General features: G+C 39.3%; 1 protein-coding gene across 1 annotated transcript; it reads left to right on the top strand.

Moving 5' to 3' along the window:
* Positions 1-46: 46 nt before the first annotated feature.
* LOC139587635 (BPI fold-containing family C protein-like) lies at positions 47-24,825 on the top strand. Its single transcript, XM_071422030.1, is given in 19 exon segments — positions 47-216; positions 5,571-5,628; positions 7,180-7,298; positions 9,604-9,717; positions 11,559-11,693; positions 13,595-13,671; positions 13,674-13,752; positions 14,472-14,533; positions 14,620-14,682; positions 16,119-16,169; positions 16,172-16,209; positions 17,727-17,900; positions 18,848-18,901; positions 19,825-19,995; positions 20,630-20,697; positions 22,113-22,155; positions 23,038-23,104; positions 24,130-24,206; positions 24,754-24,825. Coding segments are annotated over 19 exon segments (1,692 nt in total).

Here is a 24,825-nt window from a genome sequence, read left to right as displayed (position 1 = left end):
CCCAATCGCTGTCTCTGCGTGCCGCGCTGTGGCCCGGCCACGATCGATGATTGGGCGCTCGGCTGCGCGCGGGGAGGAGCCGCCTCCGCGCGCGCCCCCACAGGCGATGCGGGAGCCGCCATTGCTGCGTGTGCGGCCCCGGCGCTGCTCCCGCGCCTCACAACGGCTCCACTCCTCCTCAGCCTCTTACCCTGCCGTGGATGAGCAACTGGCGGAGTAACTCCTGCGCTCGGGCTGCCTGATGCCGCGTGCCGAGGGTAGTTGGGCCGCTGCCCTGCTCCTCCTCAGGGTAACATCGGGCCAGGTGATGTTCTGTAGCCAACGCTACAAGGGAGAGCCTGGCTGGCTGTTAAACTGTGGCCGAGGGTGGAAATGCTCAAAAGGAAAGGCTGAAGGAGGATGCTGCCCCCGAGAGTGTTTAGTTTTATGAAGGAACATGTTTTTTTCTACACCAGTCTGCTATGTTGTCACTTCAGAGGTAGTGCTGCAATACCTGTGAGCCAATAATCTCGACAAAAGTATGAAGTGATACAAACTGAAGTTTACTGGCTTTAGTTCCCCTTCACTTGTCATACTTGGAAAAATAGCATTTCCTCACGTCTTTTATCTGAAAGTGCACACTTGGCAGGAGCATAATGTTGAGTGGGGGAATAATGTAAAAAGCAATTTTTTTTTCAAGTTTTCACTTCATTTAATGAATTCCATAGAATTTTCAAAAGCAGTAAATTCAGAGCTAACTTAGAACAATGGATATTCTCAGATCATGGGGTGCATCACATTTCCCCATACAAAGAATAACATAAGTGGGGTACTTTCTGGGAATGTAATACTAAAATGATAAGTGAAATTACAAGACCTAGCTTAGACAGCTACCACCAAGTACAACTGCTTATTAGGGCCCTAATCACATTGCTTAACCCTGTAGGAACAGCCCTGCTGTCTTCTTTCAGCACCTGGGAGCCCAGCAAGAAAAAGGAGACTTGAAACTCCAAAAAACTATTCTGGGCTGCAGGTGAAATCTTCTTAATGCATCTGAAAATGGCCATCCAATCAATCTCATGCAGTTCTTTTTAGAGTTGGCTCTCAGAGATGTCTCAAATTGAAGGGCAGCCATCCTCTGGTTTCAACATGCCAATAAATTCCTCAGTGGAAAGGAGAGGCTTGCACTGGAGGTGATGAAAGGAAAGAGGCAGCTGAGCTGGAACACCACTCGCTGGACAAGGGAAGAGCTGATGCTCATTACAGTCAGCTTGGTGTAACTTACCACAACAACAAGGGATTTCCTGAGAAGCTGCACCCTTTGCCACCGCCCTTTTGGATAGAGTCCTTACACAGTCATCATCAAATGAGGACACATCCTGAATAAACCCAGAAGAGTGGGTTGCTGCCACAGAGGGGGATGAGAGTGGACCTCACAGAGAAGTAGAAAGGAGAGCACGTGAGGAGCACTGTGCCTTTCAGAAATTCTTTGCTCTCTCGAGGAGGGTTGAATCCAAAGTGTGTCAAGCTGCTGCCTCAACATTATCACCGTTTTCCTTTGGCCATGGATGTCCTACTCTGTTTCATTCTCCAGACTTATCCCTGTCACAGCCGCCTCCTGTTACCCCACTGGCTCCATGGCAGACATGCTGCTAACAGCAGAACCACCTTTCTTGTAGCTTGCACAGGCTGAAGCGACTGTGTGACGTGAGGTGGTTCAATTTCTCAGGAGCTGACTAGTCATTATTGGGTAACCAGCTAGACCAAGTTACAAGTGAGCTTTTTTGCTGCCACTCTGTGAATTTTTCCTTTGAACTTTATGAGTCATGCTATAATATAAGGTTTAGACACATTTTCCACACAGCAGGAAAACCTCCTAGGAAACAATTAGGATGAAAGGCTAAAATGTTTTCCTCAGCTTTCAAGTCTGGCAAATTTCACATGACTTAACACCACCATTATTTTTTCCTTCACACATCATTCTAGAAGAAGGGGCTGTTATTTGATGAGTTACAGGTTTTCTCCACCATTTTAATTTTTCTCAGTGTGCAGGCAGGAGACTTTCAATGGCCATATATGAAGTTGACCTCTGTCTGGGAAGGGCACTTGTCCAAATACTATAGGAAACCTGTGTGCTTAGAGGCTTAAAGAATGGTTGTGTACAGAGGAATTTTGACTTTCAGCATAGTTCACTCTTGTCAGAAAGAGTAAATTATTTTTAAATCTAGTTCATTAAGATAATACACAGTATGGTGCCAAAAGAAAGCTCTTTGTCAGTAGCTTGAAATGGTTGTTGAAGACTGTGGTTTCTCTACTCAAAGTACTTTATTGAGGATGTTTCTTTTCCTCATGGTCAGTGTGAAACACAGGCAACAGAACCTGTTTCACCAAAGCTGTAAAACCCTACTGATAGCCCTTGTGGGTGCTCTTGAGTTATTTGAAAATTAAAGCTGGAGTCCTGTTGACCAAGTCCCATGGCAGAGGAGAGCTATAAAATGTAAAGGTCTCTTTGGTTCAATTACATACCTCATGGAAATTTTTTTTCCTGAAAGAAGAGTGTGGTAATAAAGCTGTGAGCTGGTGGACCTTTTCTGTTATTTCTCTTCATGTATTTGCCACTATAAATGATGTATTTTATAATATGTATAAATAAATACATATGTGTATGTATTAACTTACGATGCTCATATTTTGAATGACAAGAGTCACACTGAAAGATGTGATAAAGTGTGGGAAGAGAAGGAGATGGGTATGAAGGCTGGAGTATCACTGGGAGATGAAGTGCCAAAGTCTGAAGTGCCATTGAAGTTTGCCAGTGGAGGAGATTCAAATGAAAGCCAGTGGAGGCAACCTCCTAAATTCTTGCAGCTTGCTGGTGGCCAGCTTTACTGCTAGAAGGTATTTTAGAGCCCTTTATGCTAATGCTCTATACAGTGAGTGTGTTACACCATCTCAGGTTGGCTGTCTACAGATTACTCTTAAGCAGTGTCTGAGTTTGCTCACGTGGCTCTTATCTTCTCTGTTGCTGATTAAAATCGTGATTGTATGGAGCAAAAGACCTTCCAGCAGTTTTCCTGGAGTTTGCCGGATTGCTTCAGACACTTTCGGTGGTTTTTCTTGTATTTCTATATTTTTAACAGTATCAAATTGCTGGGAGTTGTGTGCTGAGCAAAAGTATTTGAAGTGGCTAAAGTCAGAATTTTGTATCTTTTCATTAGCAGACTAAAATCACATTTCTCTGGGTGGTAAAAAGAGGCTCATTTTTTTCTTAGGGAGATCACTGCATCCACCTCTTGGGAATCTGACAGGACTGCAATTTGTGTGAACCCAGGGAAGTGGCTGCCTAGGCTGAGTGTGCCTCATGCTACTGTCAGTTCCCAGAAAGGAAGGGAATGGTTGTACAAGAGGCTGATGAGTGAGCCAAACTATGGGCAGAAAAGCGGAGAAGAAAGCTTAGAACAGACCTATGCAAATGATGGACTCGAGTCTAAATCTGGGCAGACAAATAATGCCTGCTGCATTCCTGTTCAGAGTCTCAGTGTTTCTTACTCTTTCCCTGTGTCGTGGGAACCACCCCTCAATTCTTAGCTATGAGGGCAGCATGCAGGGTAGAGCCAGAACAAGGACACTGATTTTTGTTTTGCTAAAGGGACTTTGGTAAAAATGAGCCTCATAGTCCTGGCTCAAGTGCTAGGATAGGGCAGTTACAGAGCTCAGCAACATTGACTCAATGGATCCTAACAGTGACAATGGTTTTTTCCATCAGCTCATCAGACAACTGCTTCCCAACATTGTTATCCATTGTTAGCAGATTCTGCATAGGCATTGCAGCTATGCTATTTATTTTGCAGCCTGGCATAGATTAATAGTTCTCTGGCAACCCTGCTCCAAGGCCTTGAAAGCCTTTATGAAGGGTATCAGTAGTAAAGCCACACTTAGGAAAAGCTGTGGTAACACAAAGCTTTTGCAAAGCTGCTGAAAAATTGGGGAGTGTCCCAGACATACTCACAGATACAACTTGTGGAGTAGGGGTGGCCATTGCCTCCTGTGCTTTCTGTTTGAAGATTTCACTGAGTAAGATTGATGGCTGCCTCATGAACTGGGAAGTGGATAGCATGACTTTCTACACAGAACGCAGGAAACCATGAGCAGGAGCTTGCTGGAGTTTTTCTTATTCTGTGGGTATTCCCAGTAGTTGGGAAGAGGGTTCATCTGCCTTTATGTAATTTAGCAAACTCTTGTGTCATTTGCTGTTTTCTTTAAGCATTCCTACCAATATATCTCTTTCATCAATCATATAAACTTCATATTCCTTTTCCCTCAAGAGGCAGTCTTCCATATGGAATATCAGTGTGTAGGAAGGGTTAAAACCCTGAGGCTGTTGAGTCCTTTTTGATTTGACATTGTTGAGTGAGCTGCAAAAACCATCCTGGTTCTTGAGTATACTGCAGAGTAACTAGGAAGAATGGAGTAAAGAAACTGAAAAATCCAGTCCCAGAGATAACAGCAGAGATATTTGGGAAACTAAAGTGCTCTTTCTGGACTTCAGGTTGGGTAGACACTATATTTGCTATCGTGTCTGAGAACTGTTTGTCTTGTGTTTGTTAACTAATGGGGTTTCTAAATGTTTGAAAGTGAAAGAAATTACTCTGTGGGCTGTAGACTGAAGAATCTTGTACCGGACCAAGGCAAGACAATGACAAAATTCTTTTTCAGATATACTCTATTCTGAGGATGGTCAGTTTAAGATAGTGTGTTTTTATGGATGTGTTAAACCTGTACAAGACAAGTATAGTGACTTTTTCTACATCAAATGCTTGCTGAGTTCTTAGGCAAATTTCATCTGTTATCTTTATTGTGATTTTTCTTAAGAGTTTTTGCAGACTGTTCACAAAGGAGAAACCAGACATGGTATCTACACTCTGGTAAGTAGGATACTTCATTAGGGTGAGACAGGTACACAAATTGAAACAGTACTTGAAGGTACTTTAATCTTTGTGAAGACAAAAGAATTAAGAGAATTATTTACATACAGATATTGGACTGTGCCTGCTCAGTTACTGAAGATAAAAATCAGAGCAATTTGTCTGACATCTATTGTCCTCAGCAGTGCAATTGGCAGCTCTCATTCAGACTATCAGGCAGCTGACAAGTTCCTTCTGCTTAGCTCTGTCTGCCTCAGTCATCTGACGGACCTTGTACAATCATCCTGAGTCTGAGAGGGGCTTGGGAATGAAAACAAGAGTATCAGCTTTGGAGTGCAGAAGTACAGTTTGTTGGTGTAAGGAAGCAGCCTGAAATGATACTTCTTTTATTCCCATGGCAGTTCAGTTTTTCTTTCAGCTTCTTACCCAACATACATTTAAGATCCAAAGAAGAACTTGTCAACTCCAAAGCACAGTAATGACCAAGACTGCTGTTTTCTGTCCCTCAGTGTAAATGAAATGCTATGGGAATGAGGTATGTCATCTGCATCAATGTTTCTAGCAATCCTGCTAGATAAATATCTAGTAAATATCCATGTCCTTTAATAATAGAAAAATCTGTCTGTCTGGTTTTACATTGATTTTTAATTGACCCTTATTAATCAGGATTGAAAGTGGCATGTTTGCAAGAAAAGTTAGGACACTTTTTTGGAAAACATGCAGGGTATGTGACTTCAGGAATCTGTTGTGCATAATACAGTATTGCTACCTTAAAGTATTTATTTTGAGTTGCTTAAAATAGAGAAAACCAAAACGGCAAGAACTAGAGATGGACCAATTAAAGGGTACATTTTCAAAATTTGTCACAATGCGGATTATGTTCTCAAAATGTTTTTTTCCCTGAGACTACTTTTTCTTGCACAGTGTCCTGGGATAACTTTGTAAGGATTCCTCAAAGAACCAATATCAGGGCAATATTGATAATGTATTTTGTCTGTCTTATAGTGGGAAATTACCAAGGACCAGCTTTTTATGAGGTACTAGGTAGAACATAGATTTGCAACCATTTGTAGTCTGACCTGATAATACTAAGTTCAATACAGAAGTAAGACTAACAAAGGGTGGGGGGGTGGCGTGTTTTTTTTGTGGAGCAGAGGGTTTGTGCTTGTTTTAAGAGCATTTATGTGTTTTCTAGCAGATTATGGAAAAGATTGTCCAAGACAATATGATGCTGGTTAGAAATCCAGGAATGACTTTATAGACTCCAAATGACTGGGAAACCAGCAAAACTTATTGCTACTAATTAACCTGCATGGTTTTATACATAGGCAGGTATCATGATCACAGTCGGACGTTAGAAAAGGATGTGCCACTCCCCTCTGTGCTAAGCCCAGCATAAAGTTATTATGGGTCCCTAATAAACAATTTTCTAAGGCAGCACTGGGAAGACTTGAAGTTGTCTTGAGAAACAGTATTGTTATTTCTAGGAAATTGAGCAGTAGCTGTCATTGGTAGTGAAAATCAGGATCAATTCAAGAATTTTGAACAAAGAAACCTTACTTTTATAGTAGGGATGTGTCACAGAAAGAAACAATTTGCCTCAGCTTTTGTGAATCTGTGTTGTGTGGTTATGTCCCACCACACAGTGGCTCAGAGCCTGCTTTGCACTCACCCACACCACTGCATTCTCATGCCAGGAAACCCTTCGCTGTTCCTTTGCGATCACCATGTAATTCTCACACAGGCTTTGAATTTACCCTTGCAGTCCCTTCTCTTGTAATCTCATTTAGTCAATCTCATGTAGCAGTGTCTGACCTATCTTATTGTATTAGACCAGAAGATTCAGTTGAAAAACTTTGGAACTCTCAAAGCCAGTGTATCCTAGGGAGGCTCTGTAAAAAGAATGTGGTGTTATAGAGAAAGACAGACCTACTCCTGCTTGACTGGGATTGCTTTGTCATGCTCACTCTGCAGGTGGCAGGACAGATGATAAAATACAATAGCCAAGACATGGGTGTGGGGAAAGGGTAGAGTCGTGGAGCAGAACCACTCAGTCTCACCAAAACCTAGTGCCTGCCAAAGTGATATCCAAGGAATCAGAAATCTGTGCTGGCTCCCACAGTGATGTCTCTGCACAATAAAATCATTAACTAAAGTCCTCTTGCCTATCCATCCTTGTCCAAATTTCATTGAGGGAAGTAATGGATACTGATTTTTTGCAACTCATGGTATGCATAATTTATGAAAACATCCGTATCATACATGTTGTTAATAGATCTGTGACAAGGGTGAGAAGATGCTAAAGATATGGTATTTTTTCCTGCTGTGTTGGCTGTCCTTGAGGCTTGAGGCTAATCCTGGTCTTAAAGTGGGGATTACTCAGAAGGGGCTGGAAGTTAACTTATCATAAATATATGATGCCAGAAGTTAACTTATCATAAATACTCTATGTACAGAATATCATTTCTTAATAGAGGTGCAATGAAGGAACAAGCTTCTTAAATACTGAAAGAGAATATATTCCTTTTGTCACTTCACACCAGGAAGACACTTTGTCTCTTCCCTAATTTATTTCCTTTCTTTTGTGTGCATCCCATGTGTGAATTTATCCTTTATTGATGACTGCATTCTCCTACGGTCCAGAAGGTTCTACTACATTCTTTATACCTATATACTTTCTTAGAACCAGGATTAGATGGTCATATAATTTCTCTTTTCTTAAAGTGTCAGAAACCTGACTTATTGTTTCTGCAATATTTAGCTGAAAATAAACAGACAAAATTGGGAAAAAAAGCTTACCATTTTGGAACAGCCACATAGCTTCACACCTTGACTCTCACTCCTGCATTTGGCATGGGACAGCACCTGCATGTACTATTCTTTAAAAAAAAAAAATGTAGTGACTGCCATAATTCTGCCCCTAAAAGAAAATTTCCACAGTATGTTTTCCATACTCTTTCTATTCATGCTAACTTTCACTGTCTCTTACCTAAAGCTTACTCCATGGGTGTGAAGGACATGTAATAGAATTTCAGTTGTTTACAGAATCAATATTAGTAATAAAGGTTAACAAGGCACAAATTCAACAAAGACTGGGTCATGCTAAGGATTAATTGTCATTTATGTACCGAGCATGCTGACAGGTAAACGATGGACTTGTGAGGTGAAAACTAAAAGGGTTTATGCCACTGAGATGAAAGCAAGGATCAGATCCACTTATTTGGCTGTATGAGCATTGTTTTAAAGGCTTCTGAGGAGTTGAAAAGTGCAGGGCAAACATCCATCACCCAAAATGGTATTGATCTCCCTTGCTTTCTAGGGATCTCTGATGCCTTTAGATTCTTACTGCGAGCACAGGAGTTCTTGTGACAGTCAGCATGGCCTTCCAATTGCTGAATGAACAGACTAAGTTGGCACACCCCTGCATTAGTAGTAAGAGCAGATTAACAGTGCCCCTCCCAAAGGTATTTCTCATATTTGAAGATCTTAGTGCCTCACATCCTTTCCCTTAATGTGAGAATTGAAGGCTGAAGCAATAGATCCTGCCTTCGTGCTTCTTGCCTGCTACAAGAACCTTGAGAGAAATTCCACCTGTGATCACTATTTGCCTTCACTGACAGTCATAAGAGAGCTTTAAGTTATTTCAGTGAGAGGCCATATTTTGCTTTGGAGACAGGAATTCCCAGGGAATCATGACTTACTTCTCCCTCATAAAACATGCATTTTATAAAAAGATATTCCAGTGTTACCTTATCACAAATTTCAGTTCTTTGCTTTTCTAATACTATGGAGCCTGGCAATGAAAAAACCCAGGTGTTTTGTATTCAGCAATTGTGAGGTCAAAAGCTAAAGACTCTTGTGTTACAAACATTGGAAAGCAGGACATCATTCAGTATTAAAGTTTTAGTTATGTCTTAATCAAAGAAGGAAGGCCCAAGGAATTTAGAATGAAAAGATGCTCTGTTTGTTGACAATAGGGTCTGTGTATATTATCAATGCACAAATAGCATTGAAACGTTCGAGAAATTAGAGATTCCTTAAAGCAGGAAAGAAGGTAAGGAAATAAGTCAGATATCTGTAGCAGTCTGTAAAGGTTAAGGTGCAGTGGCAAAACACACGTACTGTGAAAGAAACTGGAAGAAATCATTTTAGAGGATTGTCTTTAAAACTCAAACAACTTCCTGTACACAAGCAACAATTCAGACAGTTCTGCATTTGACATACCAGTACTTCAGATGCATATGTGACCGTTTTTCTATAAGTAACCACTACAGAGAGAAATTGCCTTGCTACTTCATAACTTGCTTTTTCATCCAACAGATGTGAGCCAATCTGAGGTAAGGATGATGATCAAGTGTTTCCCATGGTCACCCACATTATGAATGAAGGGAGTTATAAGAGTTTCAGAAACCTGACATGAACTCTCGAATATGAAATACAACTCAGGGACAAAATGATCCTAACAGATTGTCTTGATCTTAGATTAAATGTCTTATATGTGAGCTTAAGAGAAGTTGTAGATGGGAATATTTGTAGTTGGAAGGTGATTTAGGTAAGCATCATAGAATCAGAGTGTTGCAAGAACTATGTTAAAAATTAAATTATTTAAATTATTAAATTATTAAATTATTCAGCAGTGTATCTGGGCCTTCAGGTGCCTGAATCTAATCTGCAAGGCACATGCTTTCCTATGTCCTCTTGTAGGCAGGAGGATTGGGATGGAGCTCCTGAAGCAAGCAGTATTGAAAGAGACTTTCCCAAGCTGGAGTGGGCAGGAGAGTTTCTCAGTTGTTAACATCAACTATGTCATTTCAAGTTAAGTAAAGGAAATAATTTTCAAAGTTTTATGATGAAACCGCTTTTCATTACAACATTGCAATAATTACACGGCCACTGTTTTGTTCAGTGTAAAATTTTAGTGGTTCATCTAACTCTGCTTCTGATTGGTTTTAAAAGTACTTGTTCTGCTACACTCAGAGGTGAACTTTGTAAAGCTTCTGAAGGAGCACCTTGGCTGGTTTTTTTCATCTAGTTTGTGTAAGAGGTTGGGGCAAGACAGGTGTAAGCATGGCTATGATACATCAGTAGAAATAGGTGTGAAAGAGGGCAGAATTGGTGTTATTAACAATCTTCTACTCTGAAGGATCTGTAGCAGTGAAAATAATCTGTTTGTGTTTGATGAAAAAAAAAGCCAAAAAAGGGATAAGATGAAAATGTGTGCAGGGGATGATGTATCTTGGCTGATGTGGCAGGAAGATGCTTTTTACAGAATATTTTTGGATGAATTTACATCATAAATTACCATTTTAACTGGATAGGGCTCAACAAGTGTTTATTGAAGAGGAAAATCTTTGTACCAGGGACAGCCAGTAGAAAAATGGCTTTATAGAGTTTCCTACAAGTTTTCCAAATACAGAGACTAATATAGAAGCAGGTCTTTCTACAAACTTTAATCCCACCTTCCAATAGGCTATAAACAAAAAACCAAGAGAACACAGAGCCAGATTCTTCCAAAGGTACACACTGGAACAATGATGAGCAAAAGGCATAAGTCACATCAAGAAAAGTACTGCATTGTTAAGAAAACATTCTAGGGAGCACCAGAACAAGGACTGAAAATGTTGGGGAGTCTGCATTCTCGGATGAGTTCAAGACTAAGGTGGGCAGAGTCTCTGAGTTGTTTCATCTTTGAGTAGGAGGTTGAACCAGAAAAGTCTCCTGAAGTCCTATTTCAATCTAAATTATTGCATGATTTTCAAAACCCCAATTCATTCCCCCAACCATAGTTCTTGAGATTGGCGGTCTTCCTGGTACATAATCTGATTTTGGCTCACTGCAAACAAGATACCTAAAGGTATCAGGCATGCCTGAGGTGTTATTGGAAAGTTATGGTCATTTTTGCTGAAAGTAGCTGGTGCCTTCTGCCCCAGGGAAAGCAGACTAATGGCAATTGTTTCAGAGAAATCTGCCAGATAGCAGGGAACAATGAGGAATGTATACTGCATGATAAGATGACATGTGATATCTTTACAATGTTCAGCTCAGTTCAACACACCCATTTGCAAGACAATATCCTTGAATTTCAGAAATATTTGTTTTGGCAGGGAAAAATTCAAGTAAGATTTAATTTAGAAAAATGGGTCCTCTCCAGAGCCCTTTGTTTAGGCAAGGAAGCAGAATAGAAGAACAAAAACTTTGGTTGTCTTCAGCAAATGCTAGCATTTGGACAACCTGGATTTATTTATAAATGTAGTATCTGAGATTAAACATCGATTTATTCTTTGCCTGGCAAGAAGATTTCTCTTTAAAGAGTTCATTCTTCTCTCAAGGAAAGTTTTTGTTACAAAAAAAAAAAAAAACAAACTCCCCCCCACACATACACAAAAACCCAAATAAACAAAAAACAAAACAAACAAAAACAAACTAAAAAAACCCCACCCTGGCTAAATATCAAGGATTCTTTTTCCAAGGATGCTATGAGTTATAATGGTACAAGTGTCTTTCTTTCCTAAAATATACATGGATCAGTCATTTCTAGGAAATGCTTTTACTGAAGCACAGACTTTGCCTTTTATACCAAAAGGGTTTTAAGTGATCAGAAGTCCTTCTTAGTCTTTCGACATGCAGTCTAATAATGCCCCTTTCTGTATTCTGCAGGCACAGAATTAATGCTGTAGATTTCCCAGAAACTTCTGCTTCCTTTATTCCTGGCACTGGCATTTATCTGTCAGTGGCACAGGCTACAATCAGTGCAGACTGGACAATACACACATGGTTACTGGAAGTTTTGTACAGAATGCAGGTAGGAGGGCTCTGGGAGAAGGATTGCAAATGAAACTAAGAAATATAGTGGGAAATCATTTTTCAAGTCAGATATACATTATAATTTAACTACAATCCAACAATAATCTATTTGAATAAGCTTCTTAAGAAGGAAACATCCCCTGACAAGTAATGTTGGTTTTTGGGTTTTTTAAAATTATTTTACTCCAGAGATCTTTTTGGGAAGTGTCAGTTCTGACATTTGTTAGCATGCTCAGTTTGTCCAGACGTTGCATGAATATTCAGGACCACAGAGTTTACAGTGGCCAGATTTGTTACTTTCTTTGTATAGTATAGCTGGAAGGTCGACTCTATAGCTGATCAGCTCATAGCTAATTAGCTATGTCCTGGTACAGTGTCTATTGCCTTCCAAAGAGCTCCTACTAAAGGAAGGGCACGGTCACAATGCCAAACATTCAGAACTTCAGAAACTCCAGAAATTGGGTTGCTATGGAAAACTGACTTAGTTTCATAAGCCTGTGCAGTGTAAGATTGTCTGTAATGACTTGATTATACGCTGATTTTGACACTTATTTCAGCATTCTTGCAATACAGTTGTAATACAATGGTATTAAATAGTATAGCTTTTATTGGGAGTGGGGAGGGCTAAAACTTCTGGAATACCAGAAAAGTTTGCAAGGTGCTAATCTCTACAATTTGGGTTAATGGAGCAGCTGGTAACAGTAGGCATTGCTCTATTGTGAGCCAGATAGCACAGCAAGATGGATCACCAGGCTGCAAAATTTCACAGCACAGCACATCCTGATTCCAAAGGAGCATGGACATGCAGTTCTGCATTCTGTCTCAGTGAGACTGGTGGCTGGGAGCTGCTGTCACTGTTCCTCCAGACTCTCTGTTTTTTCTTCTGTTTCATCACTATTGTGAAGAAAAAGATACATGAACTGAAAAGGGGAGGTTTAATATGGTAATGCTGATAGGAAGGACTTGCAAAATATTGTGACTGGCAATACTAGACACTGGTTTGGTTAGGGACAGTCTAGGGTAAAAATTAACCTTTTAGCATCACAGCTTCTTTTTCCAGGAATTTTGCATTGCCTAAAAAAAATTAAGAGGAAAGTGGAGAGACTCATGGTTTGAACTTTCTCTTGGACAAGGTTCTTTCTCTATAGTATTGTGCCATCACTGTAGTAATGCCTGAGAGAAGAAAACTCAAGTTATCAAGATGAAAGGGTGAAAAGTGATGCTTTCAGTGTCAGTGCTATTATGGTAAATGAGGTTTTTATAAGGCATTCAACTCTCTGTCCTACTTGGTTGGTCTACAGCTTTTGCAACTCCTAACCATAGTCCTAGTACCTAAATTTGCTGGAATTCAGGTTTAAAGAGATTTCTCTTGATACCTTAGTAGGGATTTTAGAAAGATTTCTCTCTTAGAAAGGAGAATGAATGGATTTGGGGCTGGACAAAAAAAAATGGAGTAATGTAAAGATCTAAAGGAATTATTGAAAATTTTCTTACGAGAAAGAGCAAAGTGGAACAATTAAAGCACTGATAAAACTTGAGTTATATATTTATGAGCTATCTGGCTTCTGCTGTTGCAGTCCCAGAGACCTTCAGGTTGATCTGTCATGAAAAACTGGAATGTCCTGTATTTCTGTGAAATTGTGACATTTTTGTAAACTTGTCAAATCCTGCACCACACTGAAAATTCATGTCCTGGAAACCTTTGCATATAATCTGGTTTTGGATACCAGGCATGTCCCTAAAATACTTCAATCCCTTGGAAACCCATTCTTCATTCTAGATAATAGAAACAAGAAGTTCTTTCACATTTGATTTACAAGCCGTTTCTTAAATAGTTCCCTTACAGCAGATGTTTTCTTGACTGAGTTTGGCTTTTTTTCCCCAAGCAGCAAAGACCAAGGAGAAATTGCTGTGTTCATCCCAGGACTGTTTATTGCAGTTATCTTCGGAGTGTCACGGGATAGCGGGGCCACTTGTGCACGTTGCTACACAGTTGCCAGCTGAGCATTGATAGTGTTAAAGTCAAATCATGTGGAGGATCTAGGTATATACAGCAAACTTTCTAATTATTCTGTGAGAAATAGCACTGTTTGTACCATAAAGGGATACTTTTCAAATTTTGATTTCTAAGGATCCAGCTACAGGATGTGATTAACTACTGAAAGCTCTGAAAAGAGATTTGTAATGATCTATTTTCAAAACTAGACTCCTTTGTTGAATGTGTGAAGTGCAGTTAATTTACATTTCTTCCTGCATGTGCTAGCAAATGAGCTGACTAGACCTATTGCACACGAAAGCACTGACATTTGACCATATTAGAGAGTCCAAGGTTGCAAATGGAAGGTTGCAGGTATAAAAGGCATCTAGATTGATTAAGCTTTTTGGCAAGCTGACCTACAATTTATAAATACAGCTTTCAAAAGAGAAGATGAAACAATGCTTACAGTTCTTACTATGATTTTCTATAAATTTTTTTCTTAGACAAAATGTGGCTAATTGAGCGTTATTTATAAACTAACATTCACAACTTTGCAGATTGCTTTCTATATAGCTCTACTGAGACTCCAACCCCCTAGATTTGTCTAGGAGACTCTCAAATTAATAAAAACAGTCAACTATAGTCAACAACTAACAGTCAACAGTATTGCTATAGTTGCTTCTTGTTAATATAAATGACATTCATGTCCCAGTCTGATAGATTTTATATTTCAAATATGTCAGTCCATGGTAAGAAAGCCACTGTGTCCCTTTCCTTTCCTCCAGCTGTATCTACTGCTTTCTATCTGGTTATCTTGATAAGCCCATTCACAACAAATTGGATAAAATGTAAATTTGCAAAGATGGTTTCAGTTAGCGAAGGGAGGAGTTAAAACACAGGCCCTACATGTCTGACTTGTCTCTCTTTTCAAATAGCTATGCCTAAATATCAAATACAAAATCAAATTGATGGATGCACTGCTTAGAAAGCATAAGAGTGAGTTGGTGATAGCAGTTTTTTGTTAAGTAATTTTCATAGTGCTCAAATTGTAGCCATTTTTATTAGATGCCAAACTATTCCCGTGTTCATGGTACAAAAAAAGGAAAGGAAGAAAAATACAGCCATTGTTCTGTATCTTAACATACTCCATACTGCACCCTAGAAATCTCTTGCATGCATCTTATATACAATATTTAGATTTCTTCTGTACCCATAGGAAGTCACCTGCAATCTTTCAGTCTGTTGTAATTGACCTGTGTTATTTCTTTAGATTTTGGAGATGAGCATTTTCCTTTATGCTTTTGGTGTGTGGACATAAGACTTGTGTTCTGTGAGGTAACAAGATGCTGCAGGCAGACCGTGTCACACAGAGCTTGTTTCTTTTCCACCAGTAACCATACTTGTGTCATTCTTGCAGAGATGTGAGTACAATAGTTATATATATTCAAAAAGGATATAAGATTTTCACTACTATAATCAATGCCACAGCTTTTTATTATTGTTCTTGTTAGGGTTTTTCCCCTCAAGATTGAAAACATTTGGGTTGTTTCTTAACTCAAGTTAATTAAATTCCTGTAAGTAATATAATTCAAGTAATAGAGTTTGTTCCCATTCTTCACTGTTCGTTGTGGGTATTTCTATTATCTGCTCTGTTATTCATAAGCAGAGTAAGTAGACATTTATTTTTCTTAAAATGACCTATACCTTCCATGTGCCAAGCAGTGGCAGATATTACTGAAAATCATGGTCATTGAGACAATTTTCTTACATAGCACATAACTAAACACTTCAGGTTCCAGGGCACGCTGAGCTGTGCTGTCACATTCATATTCATATGGAGATGTTCATAATCTCTGTGTGAATCCCCCATTTCTCTTTGAACCCATCTGATTTTTATACAGTATAAACAGACTACATAGTCCAATCAAAAGTAACAGACTGAGGCTGCATCCAGCACCCTCAGAAAAAGTCTTCAATCATATTGATAATTAAGCACTCTCTATGTGAAAAAAAGTCCCTTTTCTTCAGCACTGATAGGCAGAAAAACGTGCTAACATCATCTTCCATAGGATTTAGTCCTGTTTAGCAGTTTTTCACTAACCATATAGGAGAGTTTATTTCTCTGGTGCAAATATGTAGCAAAAACAGCGACTCTGCCCTGGATTTTTCACTACACGGGAGAGACTTCTGCAAAGTGTATTCAGTTGTGAACAGCAGGAGAACAAGGCCTAAAGCAGGAGGAATCAGTGGCTTTTCCAAAGGGAATACTCTCGCTTTTTCCCTTATAATAATTTCTGTGTTTTTCTTCTTCCATCTCCCAGCATTCTTCAGATTCATCATCGCAAAAATGCTTTGCTTAAACTAAGTAATAACTGTTTGTGATGTGGTTTTGTAAATAGCATCTGTTTTGATTTTGTCTATCATTCTTTTAGTTTTAAGCCAGACTGACACTTTTGCACAAGTAGACTTTTCCCTAGTTAATTCTCAGCAGTCTCCAAATCACACATTAACTTGTATTTGAAGGTTATTTGTCTTTAATTTGTGTGCTTTCTAAGACTTTTCTGATTATCTTTTGAGTTGATGAATTCTCTCACTACAGTCTTATTCAGCCTCTCCAACATTTACTTAGAAAAACAATAAGACATTTTGGGAATTTTGGTCAAGAATTATTTTGGAAACCAGCATTTGTTAATTCACCCAAGCTATTATTTGTAATTAAATTATTTCAGAATTGAAGCCCTTCAGAGGTGCTTTACAAGCAGCTTAAAAGTGTTCTTTAGATACACAGCTCTTCTACTGCTGCTTGGTCTTCACCTGTTAGCAGTGATACATAATCTGTGATGGTTCCCAATGTGATTGCAGTCCAAAGCTGTTTGTTTTGAGATGATTCAGCATCTTGTATAAGTACAGATTACACCCAAAAAAAGGCTCCTCTCAGACAGTCCTTGGGCAGCACATAACAGTTCTTATCTACTTTTCACCTTTGTTGAAGGAGTTATCTCAGCAACACCCAGTTTTTCCAGCAGTTTCAACAGTCCTTGTAATTCAGAGCATCCCCATGGCTCTCAGAACAGATTTCAGTTAAGAAAAATGTGCCAGAGCTGATTTTGTTCAAGCAGCTCTTACCACATACAAAAAACTTTGCAAGCAGGATATATACAGCTTTAAAGAACCAAGCAATTACTTATCAGCTACTGTCACTATATTGAATTCATAGGCTAAGCTTTAATACATGGACATCACAGTGGGACACAGGATGACTTTTTTAAGTCAGTCAAGCAAGTTATTCAGTGCTCATTGGAACAGGCTGGTTCTTGATGGTTATAAATTGTCTTCTTCCAACTTCCAGCTTTTTTTCTTAGGGTTTTATACCTTTCCATGCCAGTGTTTTTCCTATTGAATCTTCCAGCTAGTAACATTCACAGTGTCAGTAACTACACTATCTACTGTCTTTATTACTCTTCTTTAATTTCATGGCCTCATACCCTCTCACGTTTTAATAGTTATTTTCTTGGCATACCTGAACCAAGGTCCCCTACCTGTGCAGCACCCAAAATAGGTCTGGGAGGATTGGCAGCTGGGCCAGGACTAAGTGTTAGGTGATATAAAAGGCTCTTTTGTGTCCCTGTCCTAAGCAACTTCTAGTGCTTTTCAGGAGTGCCTGAAGATTTTCCTGAAATGTCACCCTCAGCATTAAATTTTAAAAGGTGTCTTCGCTACAAGAGAAAGAAAACTGTGGTCCAGAGAATTATTTTTTGTGCGTGTCTTGTAGCTACTGTTCAGAATACACACTTGAATGCTCAAATTACAGCTTTGAAAGCATGGCACTCAGATTTACTTTGATGTCTTTGATTTTTTTAAAGAGCCATAATTTGCTGATTTTTAGGGCATAACACAAACTTATTTGCTTAGTTCAAGGTTTCTTTAATGTCAAGCTTTTCTTCAGACTAGGAAAAAAATCTTTCTGTTCAAGCACTGCTAATGCATTCTAACAGATAAAAATGTTTCAACTAGAAATATTTGATGATGACTTTTTGCAGGGCATAGTCTATCCAGAGGGAAATCACACAGACCCTCCCTTTGAGCCAGCACCATTTGCTCTCCCAAACCAGGGTGATTCCATGATATATCTGGAAGTCTCCAATTATTTTCTTATGTCTGCTTCACTGGTTCACTACAGAGCAGGGGCCTTTAACATCACTATCTCCAAGGAGGTGAGTACGATTTGTTTGTAATAGAATTACAAATATTAGCAAGATGGATAGTCAGCAAACACTAGCACCTTATGTTTGCCATTTCACATAGATTTGGGTCCTACTTATACCAATTGTAAGAGAGATTCATGACATTCAGTTTGTCTTAATTCAAGTAGTCAAAGTCCCTTTCAGACTTTAGACTGAACTTCTTGGCAGCTTTAGGCAAAGAATGATAGAATGAACATCAAAAGTTGGTGTGACAGGAGTGGCAAAAAGAATCTAAAAGAGCTTTTCTCAGCATGGATTCCACGTAGAAAAGGGCAAGACAAGACGAAGTGTACTGAAGCCCCAGTCTGCTGCACAGTGGCCCACGATAAATGTATTGGCTATATTGACAAACTAGAATAAATCCTCAGACTTAAGAGAGCAGCAGAAAGAAGCAAGCAGTAGGTACAAGCAAATTAAGCTTTCCTCTGTGGTTGAAGAACATACAGGACCTCTCAGAAATGCCAGTTTCCACAATGGCATTTGTAGTCAAAGTTTCCAATAAGTTTTGCTAACTGTAGCAATGCTAAGAGGGTGTTTATGAAAACTGGTGACACATATGGTACTAGTAAACATCATCACAGTGGTTAGCAGCAAAAAGGCATATGAGATTTTTGAGTCCTTGCCTCGGACATATTCAGCGTATTTCATCTGAGAAAGTCTTAGAGGCAGAAGTCATGTCTGTTCTTTCAAAGAATAATGCTTGTTTACTGATTTATGCTCCTGAATCAAGTCCATGAGAAATCTCTCTCTTCTGTCCCAAAGAGCACTGTGGGTTCCTTAGAAATCATTCTGAGGCAAGAAAATATTAAATCAAAACATGGATTATCTAAAATAAACAGGATGTGTTGGGGTTTTTTCCCCCCAAGGAAAACCTAATTTTCAAGCTGATAAAATTACCTAATTTATTTTGTTTACAGCTTAATAGTACTTTTAATCTAAGCACTTCCCTACTCAGATGTTTTATTTCTGAGGTGAGTACTTTTATTTGTACAGCTCTTTTAAGAAAAAGCAGTATCTAATGTTTTCTATGGATATTATCTGTGTGCTGGCTCATTTGCAAAAGCTGGGAGGAGACAAGAAAACTGGTCTGTTTTTAGTGCAAAATTCAAACTTACTTGTCTCCCCCATGATAACTCTTCCTAACAATATCATACTACACTTTAGTCATTCTCCACTCCTCTGAGGGCTAGATTTCCTCTCAGTCTTTGAAACAGTTAAAAAGAATAAGTGGTAGCCATCTGTCAGATCAGTCTCCTTTCATTCCTCTTCAAAGAGGAATGGTATCTCTGCTATTGTTAGCCTGACTTCTCTTTGCAAAGATTCCTGATTTCTGACTCCTGGAGATTATATATGATGGGAAATAATAGTCATGAATCTATAAATGTGATGCAAGAAATTAAGATACTATGAAATGCTTTAAAAATATGGCAATATTTACTATAAGACTATGAAATTCAGAATCTGCATCGCAAACTGAAGCTTTGTCCTCTAGGAGTTTCCAAAGCTTGTCAACTTTTCCAATTTCTTTATATTGTTAAGCTGATTAATTTTTTTTTTTACTGGAATCACTCATTTCCTTCACTTATTTAACATACTGATCTCTTTCTCTTAAAATGTGTTTTTCAGGAGTAGCCTCTAAATTGTTTCTCTATATATGTTCAGTATCAGTGAGTTTAAAACTTCATCTTTTGCTTTATTATCTCTGAGACTCGGAGTATATGCAATGCTAATTTTGTCACTTCAGTTGGTGTAATGAAAATGAAGCTTTTTTAGTACTGATTCATTACAAGAGGATTGGTGAATAGCACCTGGTTATGATGCAGCTGTAGGAACTGTAGCTTGAGAAAAGCTTAACTCTGCCCTCAGCAGTTTCTTCCTCTTTCAACCTGCTCAGATTGCTTGGAGTCACACAGCAGTGGGCCCAGTGCTGCTGAGGCTGATGGCTACATCACTTCCTGCAGTCAGTTTAAATGCAGGCAGATGTGTCCTACAGATCACTGGCTGTGTAGAAGTGTTTGCTGTTCTGCCAAATTCAACCACCCAGTACATCTTTGCAGGGAATCTAGTAAGTAAAAGGAGCTAGAAGATAATGTTCAGCGCTGGGGCTGGACAAATCACACACTACTAATCTTCCTGGTCCTTTGAAAATCTTAGAGATTAGCATAAAATAGCATATACTGCTCTGCCACAAATATGCACATTGTTGTGCTGCATTTCACAGGAAGGAAACACACACCACACGTTGTAGAAATTAATAGATTTAATAGGCAGGTGCAGAGAGCCCTTTTCTCCATGTGGGAGGTTGAGTAACTATTCAAGAATAAATTGTAATATATAAAAATGTTACTGTCTGATGGGCAGTGTTCCTAACCTCTGTGTTATGAAATAGTTCAGTGTGTCCCCAGACATCTTTTCATTAGATTGCAAGTGAACCAACTATGTCAGCCATGCAAGGACTTAAATGATCCTAATGATAAAGAGGCAATCAGGGCAGTGTTATCACTCTGTTCACTCAATCCCAGTTGCTGGCAGAAAACAGCAAATTCACAAATGATTTCACAATCTATATATATTGACCACACAAAAAGTTTAGACAATGTGTTTCCAATCACAAAAGCAACTGCATTTGTGCCTGTATCTAAGACAGTATCTATCTGTGCATACAGTCACAGAAGACTGCTTTGTTTTTTTTCCTGCAGACAGCCAGTACCAGAGCCAATTTGACTATAAGCAAACAGAAGTTGATTATCTCATTACTTCTGAAGAGGTAACCAAGAAAAATTCAGAAAGAAGCATTAATTATCCCTACATTAGGATACAATAGAACTTGTGTCAGGCTGACAGTGCTTGTTTCACCATGAGAAAAAGAATATTAGTTACCTTCTTTCTCATAGGAGCTCCAAGATACTTTCAACTGGTTAGTCTAAATCTTGGAGATGAAATATAATAATATTGTGGAACAACCATGTCTCTTGTGCCCCGTGATGTTCCCCCTTTCTGTAGCTTAAATACCTTTCCAGATGATAATGGTCAATTTATTGGTTATCTTGAGGGCATCTGTTTCAGTCGATGTTGGTTTTGGAGAATCAAGTTCAGTAGTTTACTCAAAACCCTCTGAATGTTCCTGCAAAGTCTGAGCACCATAAACAGAAGTGCTGTAGTGCAAACTCTGCACAGGACCACTGTCCCTATAGTTCTCCATATGCCTTCATGAGAGGGGCAGGGGAAAGTGAGACTACATAGCACACACTGCAGCAGCATGTCATCAAACAAATGAGACTAGAAAGGTGTCTGTAGTTTGAATCAAAGCTCAGAGCATTTTAGATTTCACTTAGGTCTTGCTGGTTTTGTGGTTACCTGCAATTGTGCTTGTTCTCAGCTGTCTTACAACACATTTTATCCACAGTTCAAGTAGGGCTGGGTTTAAAGCCTCTTTTTCCATAAATGCACATGATGGGTAGAAGCAAAGACTTTCAGACAAGTAGCCCACATCAGTGTTTCTTCACATTAGTTCTATACATCGAGGTGGGTTAGAATTCCAGAACTTATAACAATTTTTAATCTATTATAATTTCATTAAAGAAAAATGTGAGCAGTCTTTTCTTAGTTTTAGTCACTGGACCTTTTAACAGGAAAAGAGGACTTGAAATGATCAGAGCCTGTCAGTATAAGTTTAAGAAGTAATGGTGCTGCTCACTTAGAGCTTTTGACACAAAAATGTGTTATCCTGTTCTTCAAAACTTTGTTTTTCCCCAGGAACATGTGTACAGTGAACCAAGGATTCATTACAGGCATCAGTGGGAAAAGTTAGCAAATCATAATAGTTAGAAATAGGTATGAGTTTATTCAAATCATAATTAATATTTAACAAAGGTATAGTTCAGCCATTCCAGGAAATTACTATTACAGAAAAATTTGATTTCCCAAGTCTTATAGTCACAGCACTGGACTACACATGACCATAGGAGGAGATTAGTATCAGGAAGAGCCTGATGATTCTAGAACTCATTTGTAGTCGTGCCAGTTTTAATTAAAATTTGTTGGGAATTGAAGAGCCTTTGTCAAAGTTAAATGTGTGGATCAGCATGAAATAAGTATGAATTTCCACAAATGAATTTTCAAGCAGTGAACATAACTTGTGCCTCTAGTGAATCCTCTTCTTTTACTTTTTTTTTACTTCAGGTTCCAGTTTTCCCTGCTGCACTCCAGTCTTGGTTTCCCTGATGTAAGTTGATGGTTTCAGTACCTAGGAAAGGTAGCTGAGCCCTTCAGAGGCAAAAGAAATTCTTCTGAATCTATTGTGAGCAATTATTGGTCTGTCTTGGGAAATCATCTGCCACTGCTCTTTGTGTTTTGAAACTCTATATTCTCTGCTTTTCTTTCTCTTTTCAGTAAGAGGAGATATGTCTGAGAGTTTTGGGTTTTTCCCTCATCAGAGGCTCAAAATATTATATAGCCTGCCTAGCTTCAGACAGAATTCACAGCTGGATGGAGTAGGTGTAGTAGTTGGAGTGGATACAAAATCAGGCTTAAATTCCATTTCAGGAATTATCTTAAATCACTTCAACCAAATACAATAAAAACAGGAGTTTAAAAGGGGAATAAAAAACCCACACTGCCACAATTTTGATCACTCACTGTAGACTTGGATATGCTCATTGAGACTCCACAGCAACTTAGTCCAACCCACATCTTTAAGTAAAGGGAGAAAGGCTCTAATCACAGTGGCATTAAGACAGAGCATAAGCACAGGACAGTTCTTCCATCCAGAGAGCAGTTCACTTCTGAGAACTGAGTCCTACCAGCTGAAATAAGGTTTAGCATATTTCATTCCTAAAGTTAAGGTTCATCCCAGGTACTTAAAGAAAAAAAACCCTTCAATTTAATTCATTGCAAGATACATGAACACCTCTTTGCCATGTATATTTTGCATCGTTCAGCTGCAACTTAAACCAAAATAAATATTTTTTTGCCTGAGATTTTCTCTGTCAAGCTCTGCTCTGATTGTTTTGCTTGTCACTTTGGTCCTAGCCCTCCATTTTCCTCATCAAGCTACAACCTCATAGACATCAGGCACTAATCAGCAAATGTGCTTTTTCCGTCACAGCAAAAGTCACTGGTGGAGAATTTTCTGTCTTATGCTTTACAGAGAATAGTGATTCCAGTAATCAAATGTAAGGACTGTAGCCAGTTCCTAAGCACAGCTGGGTGGAAAGCAAGACTGAAACCATAAAAGGGAGTGCCCAGCTTTAAAGACTCTGTTATGGGAGGTTTTCTTTCCATTTGGTGACAGCTGGTCAGATTTACTCTGTGCTGGACTTCAATCCTGGTCGTTCAGCCATATGGATCAGGGGCTGGCACAAAGTGTTTGCTCCCTTTCAAACACTGGTCTAGGGTTCCATTTTCACTGAATGCAGTGTGGCAGCAGAGCTGAGATTGGCTTGAGTCTTGTCCTGACAGAGTCAAGCCAAGACCAGAGAATGGCCCAAACTGAGGAAGTGCAGAGCACACTTGCATCTTTGGGCTTCAGGGTAACATCTCTAACTTTATCACTTCCCTCTGCCTTTGTGCTTCTCCTGCTGCCACAGGCAGGACAGAGTAGAAAATCAGCTCCGTGGGATGCAGGGAGTAAGGGACAAGGAGCAAGGGGGTGATGGCAGAGAGAAGCAGGTGGGAGGGTACAGAAGTTGCCTCTGAGGTGAACAGAGGTGAGAAGACTGCTGAGGAAAAAGCTGACCTATCAATGAGAATAAAAGAAAGAGAATGAAAGGCTGGGAATCAAAAGTAAGATGTTTAGAAAAACAAATAAGAAAAAAGCTGGGGTTTGATTCAGGAAAATAGGAATAGATGAGAACAAGAGGAACCCACAGGCTGAGAGGATCAAGTAGAGAAGAAAATAAAGATGGACAGTAAGTCAGAATGGAAAACAGCAGAAACCAGATTTTGAGGGGGAGATACCAGATGAGGAACAAAGGCAGGCAGATCCCAGTGTCAGATAGCTGAGAGATTGTAAGAGGTTTATATGCAACTTTTTTGCATGGTTTTTTGCCTTTTTAGTACATATGAATAATAGCTCCCTTGAGAGACACAACAGCTAATTAAAGGGAAATTGCAAACAAATTGAGTTCCTTGAGAAAGATGCTTCTGGAATGCATTTTATTATTACTTTCAAATGTATTTCTATTTGTCCCTTTTGAAGATAAACTAGGGAAAGGATTTCCTCTTCTTAATTTCACCCATACTAGCCTGACTGGATCTGTAATAAAAATGAATCAGGTGAGAAGCCAAATTTCCTCTTATAGAATATTGCTGCTGTTTCAGGCCTGTTAATGGGTGCATTTTCCAGCGGTGGGTAGATCTAAATGTTGTCAATAGTAAAGCTTTCACTATACATTGGATATAACATGCAATCTCTGAACCAAAATGAGCCCCCCACCCCTAGCAGTTGTAGGCTGTAAAGGTCCCACCAGCCTTTTGGGGTGCCTTCATGGGGACATGACAAGGTCAGCACTACTATCCCCAGCAGGGCTTAGGAGCATTGAGTGCCTGAGTCCTCATTTCTCTGACCATTCTCTAAGAAAGCTCATGGGCAGGGTGTCTCTGTGGTAAGTGTTGCTCAGTCTTTTGGAGAGTTGTATTAACCTACATCAGAGCCCATTGCTACCCTAAAGTTAACTATAGTTCAGGAGGCACAAAACCACTCTTGCCTCCTGCCATGCTGAGGGTGTTACCATGGGAACAAGTCCCAGAGTACTGTACCTGAATATACCCACCTGAATTTAGGGCGGGTGAAACACATTTTATATGGTTTTTCTTTCATTAGAGTCATCTGGTTATTTACACTGATGTTCGCTATCAACTGGAGGGTGAGGAGGACCTTCACAGCCACTGCTGA

This window comes from Agelaius tricolor, unplaced genomic scaffold (assembly GCF_023055355.1).
Source record: "Agelaius tricolor isolate 1412-34295 unplaced genomic scaffold, bAgeTri1.0.p SCAF_3, whole genome shotgun sequence".
NCBI classification, from domain to species: domain Eukaryota; kingdom Metazoa; phylum Chordata; class Aves; order Passeriformes; family Icteridae; genus Agelaius; species Agelaius tricolor.
This window is presented reverse-complemented; position numbering and strand designations above follow the sequence as displayed.